General features: G+C 39.1%; 1 protein-coding gene and 1 pseudogene across 3 annotated transcripts; both read left to right on the forward strand.

Moving 5' to 3' along the window:
- Positions 1–314: 314 nt before the first annotated feature.
- Positions 315–11822, forward strand: TPRKB (TP53RK binding protein). 3 transcript variants are annotated; one of them, XM_037130911.2, is made up of 5 exons: positions 315–402; positions 7688–7850; positions 8834–8956; positions 10500–10676; positions 11703–11822. In XM_037130911.2, the coding sequence occupies exons 2-5, from the start codon at positions 7710–7712 to the stop codon at positions 11787–11789; spliced, it is 528 nt and encodes a 175-aa protein (XP_036986806.1). In that variant the 5' UTR covers positions 315–402; positions 7688–7709; the 3' UTR covers positions 11790–11822. The 3 variants fall into 3 exon arrangements, with proteins under 3 accessions (XP_036986806.1, XP_036986807.1, XP_053519376.1); XM_037130912.2 differs by having other exon boundaries at positions 7691–7850; XM_053663401.1 differs by lacking the exon at positions 315–402 and adding an exon at positions 411–762.
- On the forward strand, positions 8631–8731 carry LOC119038430 (uncharacterized; annotated as a pseudogene).
- Positions 11823–15080: the final 3258 nt, after the last annotated feature.

Here is a 15080-nt window from a genome sequence, read left to right on the forward strand (position 1 = left end):
CCAAAGCCCAGCAAGAGTTATGGATAAGGTTGAAACTCCCACAGAGACCTCCACTTCCAACACCCGGAACTTTTCAGCCCCCTCCCCAGAAGCGACAGCACCACCTCCGGTCTCCTTCGCACATAGCAGGGGAATAAGTGCATCTCTGCACTGATACGCCGAAGTAAGGGAGGGTGGATGTAACTGAAGCTCGGAATTTTACTATCACGGCTAGCGGAAAACTGGGGACTGGAGAAGGGCGGGGAAAGGGTGCCCCGCTGCTTCCGGCAGCGGGCCCGCTCCCGGAAGTTGAGGGTTTTGTTTCCGGGGGAAGGGATTCCAAGACTGACGGGAAGGCGGCAGTGAATTATTCCCGTGCCAAAGCTGGCTGGGCCAGCCTAGAAAGAAGGAAGAGGGCCGGAGGTGGGTGAGCGGGTTGGCGGATGCCGCGCAACTATAACCGGGTTTTTGAGATGACGCCGGGAATTTCCTCCGTCGTTGTTTACCAAGCGCATCCGGGGGCAGGCCCTGGGAATGCGGCGCGGAAGTGATAGACTCAGTCTCCTTTCAAGGAATACACATCTTAGGATACAAAAAACTTAGATAAGCTCGCGATTCATTAAAGGCGTGACAAGGGCTAAGAAGGAGCTCGTATAATAGGGACCCAACTCCAGGACACTCGGGGCTCTGTTAGAGAGGGAGGAATTGGTTCATGGAAACTACCAGTCCGAGAGGGCAACGTGGGTGACTTGAAGCTAAGAGAGTCGTGGACGGCCTGGCTCAGTAAGTTGGAGCGTCCTCCTTCATCCCCGGTCGTAGTACGTAAAAAAGACAACTCATCAATAGGTGTTTCTCACATCGGTTTCTCTCCCTCCTTCCCTTCCCCTCTGTAAGCATGTTCTCGACTAAGGATTGAGGAGAAACGAAAGTTTTTTTAAAGGGCGGGGTGGTGGCGCACGGCCCAGGTCATAGAATCTGGGACGCCTTGACTAAGAGTTGGGGTCTTTCACAACAGCAGCGGAAGGAGAAGATTTGGTTTACATTTTGAAAGGATCACGTTGCCTGGTAGAGGTTGGATGATAGGAGGGTAGGAATTGTGCGGCGACCACAGCCAGGAGGCCACAACTGTAGGAGGCCAGAGCTGTATAGGTTGTCTAGGTTGGTGGCTTTGGGTATGAGAGAGAAGTGGAGTGACCATAATGATATTTAAGAGGTAAAGCTGACAAGATTTTATGTATTAGATGTGCTATTTAAGTGTGAGTCATCTCACTTAAGTTTCTGGCCCAAGTGAGTGAATTACGTAAAACAAAACTAAACTAGTTTGATGTGTGCTAGGAGTCCCTTTTACCCTAGTATAAAAACTAAAACCATAAAAGCTTTTTTTCTTCACAACTATATATACTCAGTATATTTTGTGTGCTCCCTGTAGACAACTCAGAACATACACACAACGAGTTTTTTTATAGAGGACAGTAAAAAAATTGTCTGTAATTTGACTACCCAAGATGGCCATATTTTGGTGTTTCCTTCATGTTCTTGCTTTCTGCAAATGCATCTTTTTCTGTAAATGAGAATACATTTATTATAGCTTTCTGTGTCTGTATTTTTTCCACTGGACATTATCATGACAATAAAGACTGAACTAGTATGTGCCAGAACATTATTTACAGATATTTTTTCTGATTGTATCAGAAAAATGTCAGATGTAATTCCACCAAGTCAGAGATAACTTTTTGGTGTATTTTACTTTCAATGTTAGTATGTGTGTGTGTGTGTGCACCATTTATTTACTTAAGATTTTATTTTATTTGATTTTTTTAGAGAGGGTGATTTACTATCGCAGTGATGCAGAAAACTGCAGACTGGAGAAGGGAGAGAGAGGGAGAGAACCATCAGGGTGCGAGAGAAACATCTACCAGTTGCCTCTTGCATGCTCCCAGTCATGGACCTGGTCCACAACCCAGGCACGTGCCTTGACCAGGAACCCTCCTACTGGCAATCTTTCATTTGCAGAAGGATGCCCAATCCACACCAGTCAGGGCATCTGTGCACCTTGTTAAAAGCCCCATGATTTATGCCAAATTTTATGATTTGTTTCCCAGTCAGATATATTTATTTAATGTTATTTATCGCTATTTTCACACATCTACTCTTCAAGACTACAGTTTTAAAAAATATTTTATTGTTTATGCTATTACAGTTTTCCGAATTTTTTCCCCTTTGCTGCCCTCCACATAGCCTGCCCCCCGACTTCCATAGTCAATCTGGACACCTCTGTCCATGTTCGGGGTCCTTATATATGTTCTTTGACTAATCCCTTCATCGTCTTTCAGTCATTCTCCACCTCCCCCAGGCTCTTCAGCTGTCAGTCTGCTCCATGATTCTATGCCTCTGGTTCTGTTTTGCTCAGTTTATTTTGTTCATTAGATTCCACTTATAGGTGAGATCATATGGCATTTGTCTTTCACTGCCTGGCTTATTTCACTTAGTATAATACCCTCTAGTTCCATCCATGCTGTCACAAAAGGTAGGAATTCCTTTTTTTTTAACTGCTGTGTAAGTATTCTATTGTAGAAATGTACCACGGCCTTTTCTATCCACTCATCTACTGATGGACACTTAGGCTGTTTCCAAGTCTTGGCTATTGTAAATAATGCTGCCATGAACAAAGGGGTGCATAAGTTCTTTTGAATTGGCATTTTGGGATTCTTTGGTTATATTCCCAGCAGTGAAATTGCTGAGTCAAAAGGCAGTTCCATTTTTAATTTTTTGAGGAAATTCCATACTGTTTAACACAGTGGCTGCACCAGTCTGCATTCCCACCAACAGTGCACTGGAGTTCCCTTTTCTCCACATCTTTGCAAGCACTTGTTGTTTGTTGAATTATTAATGATGGCCATTCTGACTGGTGTGAAATGATATCTCACTGTGGTTTTAATTTGCATCTCTCTGGTGGTTAGTGATATTGAGCATCTTTTCATATGTCTATGAGCCCTCTGTATGTCCTCCTTGGAAATGGGTCTATTCAGGGCTTTTGCCCATTTTTTGATTGGATTGTTGTCTATTTAGTATTGAGTCATATAAGTTCTTTATGTATTTTGGAGATTAAACTCCTGTCCAATGTATCATTGGCCAGTATATTCTCCCATACAGTCAGTTCCCTTTTCATTTTGATGACGGCTTCGTTAGCTGTGCAGAAGCTTTTTAATTTGATGTAGTCCCATTTGTTTATTTTTTCTTTGTTTCCCTTGCCCTAGGAGATACAACATCAAAAATACAGCAAAAATATGAAATTTTACTGCTTATGTTTCCCTTAGGACTTTTATGGTATCATTACTTATATGTGAGTCTTTTATTCACTTTGAGTTTATTCTGGTGTGTGGTATAAGATGTGGTCTAGTTTCAACTGTTTGCATGTACCGGTCCAGTGCTCCTAACACCGTTTATTGAAGAGGCTGTCTTTACTCCATTTTATGCTCGCCTCCTTTGTCAAATATTAATTGACCAAAAAGACATTGGTTTATTTCTGGGCTCCCTGATCTGTTTCATCAATCTATGTGTCTGTTCTTATGTCAGTACCAGACTGTTTGGATTACAGTGGCCTTTTAGTATAGTTTGATATCAAGTATTGTGATCCCTCCAGTTTTGCTCTTCTTTCTCAAGATTGCTGAGGCTATTTAGGGTCTTTTTTGGTTCTAGAGCAAATTTCTGGAATATTTGTTCTAGATCTGTGAAATATGCCACTGGTATTTTAATAGGAATTGTATTGAATCTATAGATTGCTTTGGGTAGTATGGATATTTTAATGATGTTAATTCTTTTTTTAACATTTAAATGTTTTTATTTTTATTTTGTTTTTTAAATATATTTTATTGATTAGGCTATTACAGTTGTCCCATTTCCCCCTCTTAACTCCCCTCTGCCCTGCACACCCCCTCCCACTCACATTCCCCTCCTTTAGTTCACGTCCATGGGTCATTCATATAAGTTCTTTGGCTTCTACATTTTCTATACTGTTCTTACCCTACCCCTGTCTATTTTCTACCTACCATCTATGCTACTTCTTCTCTGTACCTTTTCCCCTTCTCTCCCTCCCATTCCCCTGTTGATAATCCTCCATGTGGTCTCCATTTCTGTGGTTCTGTTCCTGTTCTAGTAGTTTGCTTAGTTTGCTTTTGGTTTTGTTTTAAGTGTTAATAATTGTGAGTTTGCTGTCATTTTACTGTTCATATCTTTTATGTTCTTTTTCTTAGATAAATCCCTGTAACATTTCATATAATAAGGGCTTGGTGATGTTGAACTCCTTGAACTTGACCTTATCTGAGAAGCGCTTTATGTGCCCTTCCATTCTAAAGGAAAGCTTTGCTTGATAGAGCAGTCTTGGATGTAGCATTTCATATAATAAGGGCTTGGTGATGATGAAGTCCCTGAACTTGACCTTATCTGAGAAGCACTTTATCTGCCCTTCCATTCTGAATGAAAGCTTTGCTGGATAGAGCAATCTTGGATGTAGGTCTTTGGATTTCATGACTTGGAATACTTCTTTCCAGCCCCTTCTTGCCTGTAAGGTCTCTTTTGATAAATCAGCTGACAGTCAGATGGCCACTCCTTTGTAGGTAACTGTCTCCTTATCTCTTGCTGCTTGTAGGATTCTCTACTTCATTTTAATCTTGGGTAATGTAATTATGATGTGCCTTGGTGTGTTCCTTCTTGGGTCCAACTTCTTTGGGACTCTCTGAGCTTCCTGGATTTCCTGGAAGTCTATTGCCTTTGCCAGATTGGGGAAGTTCTCCTTTATTATTTGTTCAAATAATTTTTCCTTTTTTTACTCTTTCTCTTCCCCTTCTGGTATCCCTGTAATTCAGATGTTGGAACATTTAAAGATGTCCTGGAGGTTCCTAAGCTTCTCCTCATTTTTTTGAATTCTCGTTTCTTCAGTTTCTTCTGATTGGATCTTTCTTTCTTGTGGTCCACACTGTTGATTTGAGTCCCAGTTTTCTTCCCACCACTATTGGTTCCCTGTACATTATCCTTCATTTCACTTAGCATAGCCTTAATTTTTTCATCTAATTTGTGACCAAATTTAACCAATTTTGTGATTGATTGATTGATTGATTACCATCCTGATTACCAGTGTTTTGAACTGTGCATCTGATAGATTGGCTATGTCTTTGTCACTTAGTTGTATTTTTTCTGGAGCTTTGTTCTGTCCTTTTGTTTGGGCCTTTTTTTTTTGTCTTGATATGCCTGTTATGTAGTGTGGGGCCGAGCCTTAGGTATTCAGGGGTATACTTGGGAGGGATAGCCCACATGGCTTTGTTGTGACACTGTATGTGGGAAAGGGGTCCAAGAGGGAACAATGACACTTACTCCACTCTCTGCCGGCTTTCAGTCACTTCCCCTGCTTCCCACAAGCAAATTGGGCTCTTCTGGTGCTGATTCCTGGGTGAGTGGGTTTGTACATTCTAGGACCCTACAGATCTCTCCACTGTACTCTCATACATGGCTGGGAATTTCTCTCACTGTGGCCTCGACCCCCACAGGGTTTTTAATCAGTGGTTTGAGGCTTTATTTCCCCGTGTTGGAGCTCTGGGTTGTGTGGTCTGTCTCACTCCCCAATTGTTCCTCCCAATTTATCTGTGCAGGAATGTGGAACTGCTAGCTCCACCAGCTAACGCCACAGTCTTGCCAGCCAGCTGCAGCCACAGTCTTGCCAGCCAGCTGCAGCCTTGCAAGCCCTGCTACACAATCCTGTGCTTTGCCCACCAGCCGCTGCCTTACCCACACTGGTCCTCCACTGCTGCTTTGTGGAGAGTCCTCTCCACGTACCCATTTCTGCCCCTCTTACTAGTCTAGATGAGTGTATCTTCTTTAACTCCTTGGTTGTCAGACTTCCATACAGTGCGATTTTTTTTGTCAGTTCTGGTTGTTATTTGTTTTTAAATTGTTGTTGTCCTTATTTTGGTTGTGCAAGGAGGCACAGTGTGTCTACCTATACCTCCATCTTGGCCAGAAGTGATGATGTTAATTCTTCCTATACCTGAATATTGTATATGCTTCCACTTACTTATATCTTCCTCAATTTCTTTCTTTCATGTCCAATAGTTTTCTGAGTACATGTCTTTTACCTCCTTGGTTAAACTTATTCCTAGGTGCTTTTGTTGTTATTGTTGTTATTATAGTAAATGAGATTGTCAAAAGAAACAAGAGTGAATGGGATTGTTTTCTTAGTTTATCTTTCTGATAGTTCATTATTGGTGTATAAAAATGCCATCAGTTTCTAAATATTCACTTCGTGTCCTGCTACTTTGCTGATGCATTTTTTAGATCAAGTAGTCTTTTAGTGGAGCCTATAGGGTTTTCTTTGTACACTATCATGTCATCTGTGAAAAATGAGTTTTACTTCCTCCTTTCAAATTTGGATGCCTTTTATTTCTTTTTGTCTGATCACTGTGGCTAGGACTTCCAATCCTATGTTGATTAGAAGTGGTAAAAGCAGACATCCCTGTCTTGTTCTTCATTTTAGTGGGAAAGCTTCTAGTTTTTGTCCATTGAGTATGATGTTGGCTGTAGGTCTTTCATATATGGCCTTTGTTATTTTTGGCTATACTCTCTCTATTCCCACTTTGCTGATAGTTTTTATCATAAATGGGTGCTAGACTTTATCGAATGCTTTCTCTGCATCTCTTCATATGATTATGTAATTTTTGTCTTTCATTTTGTTTATGTGATGTGTCACATGTATTGATTTACGAACATTGTACCATCCTTGCATCCCTGGAATAAATCCCACTTGATCATGGTGTATGATCTGTTTAATGTATTGTGAGACTGCAGTTTTTAATGATTGTTTAGTCACAACCAATCCCCTGTTACTAGGTAATAGGCTTTCAACTTTTTACTGTTGGAATGAGGATGACATCTTGTGACATAAATTCTCAGATTTCCAATTTATTCCTTGAGAAAGAGTTCTAGAAATAGAACCTACCAGGTAGAAAGCTAAAATGAAACTACCAAATTGCCTCACCCAAAAATGTCATTAAGATTCTGATTGAAATTGTTTAAAAGATTAAATTTTGGCATTGCTTTGTTTTTCCATCCAAGGTTATAGTTATTCAAGTTGTCTCTCGTGCTTCTTTTATGTCTCTGTATATAGCTTGTCCTTTCCTTATTAAACTTATGTTTAAGAAAAGGCCAATATTATTGATTATTTAATAATGTGCCCTCTCTGCTCAAATTCCATGTGTGAAATGGCTATCTTTGAATCGTGTTGTACCTTTTTATAGTTATTTTGTTCCTAATATGTGTGTCTAGGTTCTGCAAAAACACGAATAAAATGATGAGATCAGAAAATTTTAAAGGCTGAGTAGAAGTGAAAACTTGTGGTCCAAAGGATTCCTGGTATTCTTCTCTGGTTGTCTGTTGAGGTTGCTGTCCCTCAACCATGTATCTGAGGCCTCATCTGTACAACCAGGGGATTAGGCAGCAGCCTTGGTCCTTTCCCAAGTAAAGGCAGCTACAAAAAGCTCCATGGGCTTAGGAAGTTAACATCTCATGAGGGTGTCCTTTTGATATGGATTTTTCTAGTTAGCAGTTCTATCATCTTATTATTAAAGTTATTTTTATTCGTTAGCAAAGATATTTGTTATGAATTATAATGTCAACTTTTAAACAAATGAAATCTTTGGGTCTTTTTGGTTTTATGCAGTAGAATCCCGCTTACCTGTGAAATGCAGTTAACACATCAGCTGGACCTATTTCCCGAATGCAGGGTGACCCTTCTGTTATTTAAAGATGTAAAAAATGCTGGAGACTTGAGAAAAAAGGCCATGGAAGGTGCCATTGATGGTTCATTAATAAACCCTACTGTGGTGAGTGCACATGAGAGTGAGTGAGATATATGGGGCATTTAAAAATATGTTAGCTTTTTATGTTGTTACAGGTTAGTCTAAAATGGTCACCTTCAGGTAAAAAGTTCTTGTCCAAGCTGTGGAGTGGAGTCAGGTTTGGGCAACCTTGGATTTAACTGTGAGCAGAAGCTGAAATGTCAGCCCCTGCACTGAGAGAGAAGGATGATCTGGCTTCGTAATGCCAGGCACCTGGCTCTCTGTTTCTCACCTGAACTATAAAATCTCTGCAGAAGAGGCATCGCATAGTCCTGAAGGTGGAATCACATTGCTAGGACTTAATCCCAACTCTACCAATTACAATGACTTTGCACAAATGGTAGCCAACCTTTATATAGTGTTTACTCTGTCCCTGGCATTGTTCTAAGTGTTTGACATATACTAACTTATTTCATAACAATCCTGTGAAGTACTATGATTACCTGCATCTAACAGATAAAACACTAAGGAATTTTCCCTCACTGGTAAGTGACCAGAGCTAACATTCAAACCCAGAGATGCATTGCCTTCATTTCCTCATCTAGTGCAGGCAAATAAGAACACCAATTTCATGAGGTAGTTTTAAGATTTAAAGAAAATAATACAGTATAAAATGTTTAGAATATGACCTTTCCCATATTAGTCCTTGATAATTGATATTTTCAAATTTTTACTATTTAAGTTTTTGCAGCTTTAAAATTCTATGATTTGTTTTTGAACACCCAGGTCCTTGAGATAGTAATTTTGAAAATATAGTCCATAGGAGTGCTTGCTTCGGCAGCACATATACTAAAATTGGAACGATACAGAGAAGATTAGCATGGCCCCTGCACAAGGATGATGAAAATATAGTCCATAGGAATTGTGATGAGGTAAACAGCCTGACCTTGGAGTGACCGTGAGATAGGGCCTGCATCTTCAGCGTACTCAAATTCCATGTGTGTAATTCTTGTTGTTCTCTTTGGTAGATCGTCGATCCATTTCAGATACTTGTGGCAGCAAACAAAGCAGTTCATCTCTACAAACTAGGGAAGATGAAGACGAGAACTCTCGCTACTGAAATTATTTTCAACCTGTCCCCAAATAACAATGTAATTAATATAGATTTTCCTTACTTCACATCTGTTGGCCTTGCCATGGTAACGTGTGTTCCCCAGTGTTGAGCTGAAGGCTAAATCCCTGTAAGCCAACAATGTTGGCAACAAACCAAAGTAATAGTGAAGAGAGGTCTGGGCAGAGAGTTGAGGTTAGCACTTCCTCTTACTAGAAAAATAAGCTTTGGAGCACAGGTCTTTCACCTCCTTGGTTAAATTTATTCCTAGTCGCATTTTTGTTTGTTTGTTTTTTGTTTTTTTACTGTAGTACATGGGATTGTTTTCTTAGTTTCTCTTTCCAGTAGTTCATTATTGGTGTATAAAAATGCCATCAATTCTGAATATTGACTTTGTATCCTGCTACTTTGCTGAATTCATTTATTAGGTCAAGTAGTTTCTCAACATTAGATGATGATAATTTTATCTTTATAGGGTGAGGAAGATCCCTATAAATAGTATCTAAATTTAAATGATAAAGCAGTAGGCATGGATATTTATGTGTTATCATATACATCTTTTATTCTCCCTATAAACTCCTTGAGGATAGAATTTATTTCTTTTCCATACACCAAAAGCCTGCCTGGTACCAAGACTAGCCCTTTACACGTGCTTATTCACACACTCAGTTCAGGGGAAGAATTTGTAGTTTGAGATACGAATAGTAATCAAAGTTCCAGAGTTACAGACATTCCACATGTGGCACATTAAAATGAAAAAATAAATTTTGCTGATTAAGTTTTAGTATTACTATTACTAACACAAGCAGGTATATTATCAAAAAATTAGAAAACTTGTTATATGGTTTAAAATACAGATGTTTGAAATATTTATGAAATGCATAGTAATAGAATCCCAAGTATTTGGAGGAAAAAATTACTAGATGATTATTGTCTCTTTAACATCATTTGAAATAATTCAAGAAACTATTCAATTCCGTAAGCATCTGTTGAGTTTGCCCTTATTCCACTTACAGTTCTAGAAACAGAAGAAACAAATATGTTCCTGAGGAAACCAGATGAACAAGACCGAAGTTTAAAGGCCCTAAGATAAATGATATAATGGGAATAATAATTCACATGTGTGGGAACAGCAAAGAACAGTTTACTCTGTAAGGAGGATGGTGCAGAGGAGAGTGACATTTGGAACTGGACTTTGAAGAATGAGAACACTCCAGGCACAGAACAGTGTGCGCATAGGCAGAGGAGTATGAAGTGATGGCATCTCCCAGTAGTCCAGACCCGCTGGAAGGTGGCAGTGCATGGCTGAGGCTCGCCTGGGGCCAGGGGAGCGGATTGTTCTCCCCTGTGCTGTGAGTGCTGTGTTGAGAAGTCGGAGCTTGATTCCACGGGAATGAGATGTACCTTTGAGCAGAGTCCTCAGGGGCAGGACTGGTAGATGTTGGGAAGGGACTGCTGACAATAAAAACTGCAGGTAGAGAGAACCCTTAGTATGTGAAAATAAGAATCTGAGCAGGGAAGAAAGCAGATGTGAGACCCTTCAGATATAGAAACTGTTGGTTTATTGCCTTTTTTTATCTTAGATTTCAGAGGCTTTGAAAAAATTTGGTATCTCAGCGAATGACTCTTCAATTCTAATTGTTTACATTGAAGATGGAGAAAAACAAATAGATCAAGAAAACCTAATATCTCAGGTAGAAGGTCATCAAGTTTCTCTGAAAAATCTTCCTGAAATAACAAACATTACAGAAGTGAAAAAGGTTTGTAAATCCACATTTGTAGAGTGGGATAGAGGAGGAGTAAGGAGTACCGATGCTGTTTGCTGCTGCTCACCAATGCTATTTTTTGAACTTCTAAGAAAGGTTAATATAATTTAAAATTACTTGAAAAATAATTATAGATACAAAGAATTGGAAGATGCACATTTATGTAAAATATAATAAAATGTTACAAAAGCATTCTCTAAGAGACCTGGCTGGTGCGGCTCAGTGGATTGAGGGTCAGCCTACAAACCGAAAGGTTGTTGGTTAGATTCCTGGTTAGGACACATGCTTTGCTTACAGGCCAGATCCCCAGTTGGGGGCATGAGAGAGGCAACCTGATCATGTATCTCTTGTACAGTGATGTTTTTCTCCCTTTCTCCCTCTCTTCCCTTTCTCTAAAAATAAATTTTAAAAAAGATTTAAAAAATCTTTTAATTTAATCTTTTTTTCAAAGATTTTATTGATTTATTTTTAGAGAGAGGGGAAGAGAAGGAGAAATATCAATGTGGGGTTGCCTCAGTTGCCTCTCCTGTGTTCCATACTGGGGACCTGGTCCTCAACCCAGGCATGTGCCCTGACTGGGAATTGAACTGGCGACCCTTTGGTTCACAGCCCGTGCTCAATCCACTGAGCTATGCCAGCCAGGGCTTAAAATCTTAAAAAAAATTTAAAAACCATTCTCTAAGAAATAATAGAATAAATATCAAGCTAACAGTACATTTGTAATATAAAATACATAACTTTAGTATGAAGTTAAATGTCTTAGTATGCTTTTAAAACTGGTGCAAATTTGGTTTCAATGTTTAGGGAGTTACCATTACAACTTCAATTTAAAGAGCATTTTTGCATTTTTGGCATAAGTGATGAATTGCCATCTACTTTGCATATTTTAATCCCATTTGTAATTTCATACCATATCCCAATAATTAAATGATAAATAATTTCATTTATACATATTTGTATATTAAAAGTTAGTAGTATGTGAATTATTAACAAATCATAATTTGTCTTTTATTTTTATAGGTATATAAACTGTCTTCAAAAGAAGAAAGTATTGGGACATTGTTGGATAGTGTCATTTGTAGAATGTCAACAAAAGATGTTTTGTGAAATTACAGAAATATTAAAATTTTTCACCATTTGTAAAAACATCGATTTTCCTTTTCTGATTATAAAATTTGTGTGTGTTCATCATAGAAAATTTTAAAACACAGAATGGTATAACAAAAGGGAAAAATGTAATCCTACCTGTTAATATTTTAAAAGATAATCACTGTTGGTATTATTTGTTATTTTCTTCTGACCTTCTATTTCCACTCCAATATATTTTATTTTTATACAATTGGAATAGTAATTGCAAACATTTATTGGAGAGCTACAAGATACTAGTATTTCACCTCAGTATTTTATTTTTATTTATTCAAAATATTTTATTTATTTATCTTTATTGGGGAAGGGAAGGAGAGAGGGAGAGAAACATCAATGTATGGTTGCCTCTCATACCTCCCCTGCTGGGAACTGGCCTGCAACCCAGGAATGTGCCCTGACTGGGAATCAAACCGCGATCCTTTTATTGGCAGGCCCATGCTCAATCCACTGAGCTACACCAGCCAGGGCTTAGCTTCAGTGATTTTATATGGGCCAGGTCATATCCTTGCTCTTACTCCTGAATGTTCCAGCATCCCCCTTCCAAGCTTCCTGGTTCTGTTCTACACACAAGAATTAACTTCATTCTCACAGCACTTTATGGGACAGATGCTGTTATTACCCCCATTTTACACGCAGCCACTAAAGATCATAGTGACCTGCCCAAGGTCCTACTGCTAGTGTAAAATCATGTTTTATAAATGGTTTGGGTTTTTTTTCTTGCTTTATATTTTTATTGTATCCATCAAGGTAGACTAGGTCTGGGGTCAGCAAACCTTTCTGTGAAGGGCCAGATAGAAACTGTTTATGGCTTTGCAGACCATGTGGTCTATGTTGCATCTACTGAACTCTTGCTATTGTGGTGCAGAAGCATCCGCAGACAACACGTAAATGATGAGTGTGACTGTTATTACAGAAGTAAGTGATGGGCAGGATTTGCCCCGAGGGCCATGGTTTGTGGAGATCTGGGGTAGATTAGGCTGCAGTGCTGGTCCCTATAGCTCATTGGCCTCACAAGTTCCTTGGTCATTCTACAAAGCCAGCATGAGTCGTAGAAAGACTCATTCCAGTGACTCAAGGAATATCTGTTGAAGGCTTCATCTCAATACCTGCTCCATGGATCACTGCAGAACTAAAAGGAACAATGAATTACAAGGTGGTTCTTAAAGTTTCCTTGTGGAAGTGACATGCCACTTAGCTCATGTTTCACTGTCCAAAGCCAGAAAAACAACAAAGCCAGTCATGGCCATTCCAATTTCAAAAGGGGTAGAGAAGTGTGATCCTGCTGTGTGCTAGAAAGTGGAGAGGTAGGAATAACTAGGGAGCAAACTAACGATTTCCCTCACGATCATAAATAAGTACAGAATCACATAGCTAATGTTTCTTTTGTTTGTTTTATTGTTCAAGTATAGTTGTCTCCATTTAACCCCCACCACTTCCCCCACCCCAGCCATCCCCAGCTCCCACCTCCTATCCTATGCCCCTTTGGTTTTGTCCATGTGTGCTTTACACATGTTCCTTGACAACCATTCCCCCTTTCTCCCCATTGTCCCCTCCCACCACCCCTCTGGTTACTATCGGTTTGTTCTTAATTTTCCTGTTTCAGGTTATATTTTGCTTGCTTGTTTGTTCTGTTGATTAGGTTCCACTTACAGGTGAGATCATATGATATTCGATTTTCACTGCCTGGCTTATTTCACTTAGCATAATGCTCTCCAGATCCATCCATGCTGTCCCAAAGGGTAGGAGCTCCTTCTTTCTATTGCGCATCATTCCATCGTGTAAATGTACCACGGTTTTTTGATCCTTTCATTTACTGATGGACACTTAGGTTGCTTCTAGCACTTGGCTATTGTAAATTGTGCTGCTATGTACATTGGGATGCATAGGTTCTTTTGAATTGGTGTTTCAGGGTTCTTAGGGTGTAATCCCAGAAGTGGTATTGCTGGGTCAAAAGGCAGTTCCATTTTTCATTTTCTGAGTCTGCAATCCCACCAACGGTGCACTAGGGTTCCCTTTTCTCCACAACCTCTCCACCACTTGTTTGTTGATTTATTTATGATGGCCATTCTGACCTGTGTGAAGTGGTATCTCATTGTGGTTTTAATTTGCATCTCTCTGATGGCTAGCAATGTTGAGCCTCTTTTCATATGTCTCTGGGCCCTTTGTATACCCTCTCTGGAGAAGTGTCTGTTCAAGTCCTTGGCCCATTTTGTAATTGGGTTGTTTGTCTTCCTAGAGTGAAGTTGTGTGTGTTCTTTATATATTTTGGATATGAAGCCCTTGTCCAAGGTATCATTGACAAATATGTTTTCTCATACATTTGGTTCTCTTTTAATTTTAATGTTGTTTTCTTTGGTAGTGCAGAAGCTTTTTATCACATAGTTGTCCAGATCTTTCAACACCACTGGTTGAAAAGACTATTTTTACTTCATTTTATGCTTCTGCTCCCTTTGTTGAATATTAACTGACCATAGAGACTTGGCTTTATTTCTGGGCTCTCTATTTTGTTCCATTGGTCTATCTGTCTGTTCTCATTCCAGTATCAGGATGTTTTGATTACAGTGGCCTTGTAATACAGTTTGATATCAGGTATTATGATCTCTCCTACTTTGTTCTTCTCAACATTGCTGTAGCTATTTGGGGTCATGTATGGGTCTATATAAATTTCCAAAATGTTTGTTCTATATTTGTGAAATATGCCATTGGTACTTTAATAGAGATTGTACTGAATCTATAGACTGCTTTGAGTAGTGTGGACATTTTGATGATGTTAATTCTTCTAATCCATGAACATGGTACATGCTTCCATTTGTTTGTGTCTCCCTTAATTTCTTTCTTCAGTGTTGTGTAGTTTTCTGAGTATAGGTCTTTTACCTCCTTGGTTAGGTTTATGCCTATGTACTTGATTTTTCTTGGTGCTGTATCCAATGGGATTTTTTTTCCTGATTTCTTTTCTGATATTTCATTGTTGGTGTACAAAAGTGCCTTTGATTTCTGAATATTGACTTTGTATCCCATTGTTTTGCCAAATTCACTTACTAGGTAGAGTAGTTTTTTGGTGGAGTCTATTGGATCTACTGTGTACACTATCATGTCATCTGCAAACAATGACAGTTTTGCTTCCTTCTTTCTAATTTGGATGCCTTTTATTTCCTTTTCTTGTCTGATCACTGTGGCTAGGATTTCTGGTACTATGTTGAATAGAATTTGTGAAAGTAGATATCCTTGTCTTATTCCTGATCTTAGTGGGAA

Source organism: Artibeus jamaicensis, unplaced genomic scaffold, assembly GCF_021234435.1.
Source record: "Artibeus jamaicensis isolate MK-2021 breed Jamaican fruit bat unplaced genomic scaffold, CSHL_Jam_final contig_3174, whole genome shotgun sequence".
Classification (NCBI taxonomy): Eukaryota; Metazoa; Chordata; class Mammalia; order Chiroptera; family Phyllostomidae; genus Artibeus; species Artibeus jamaicensis.

Coding starts and splice junctions, on each gene's coding strand:
- TPRKB (XM_037130911.2), top strand. CDS start 7,710: ATGCAGTTAACACATCAGCTGGACCTATTTCCCGAATGCAGGGTGACC. Junction 7,851..8,833: donor CATTAATAAACCCTACTGTG/GTGAGTGCACAT, acceptor TCTCTTTGGTAG/ATCGTCGATCCATTTCAGAT. Junction 8,957..10,499: donor ACCTGTCCCCAAATAACAAT/GTAATTAATATA, acceptor TTTTTATCTTAG/ATTTCAGAGGCTTTGAAAAA.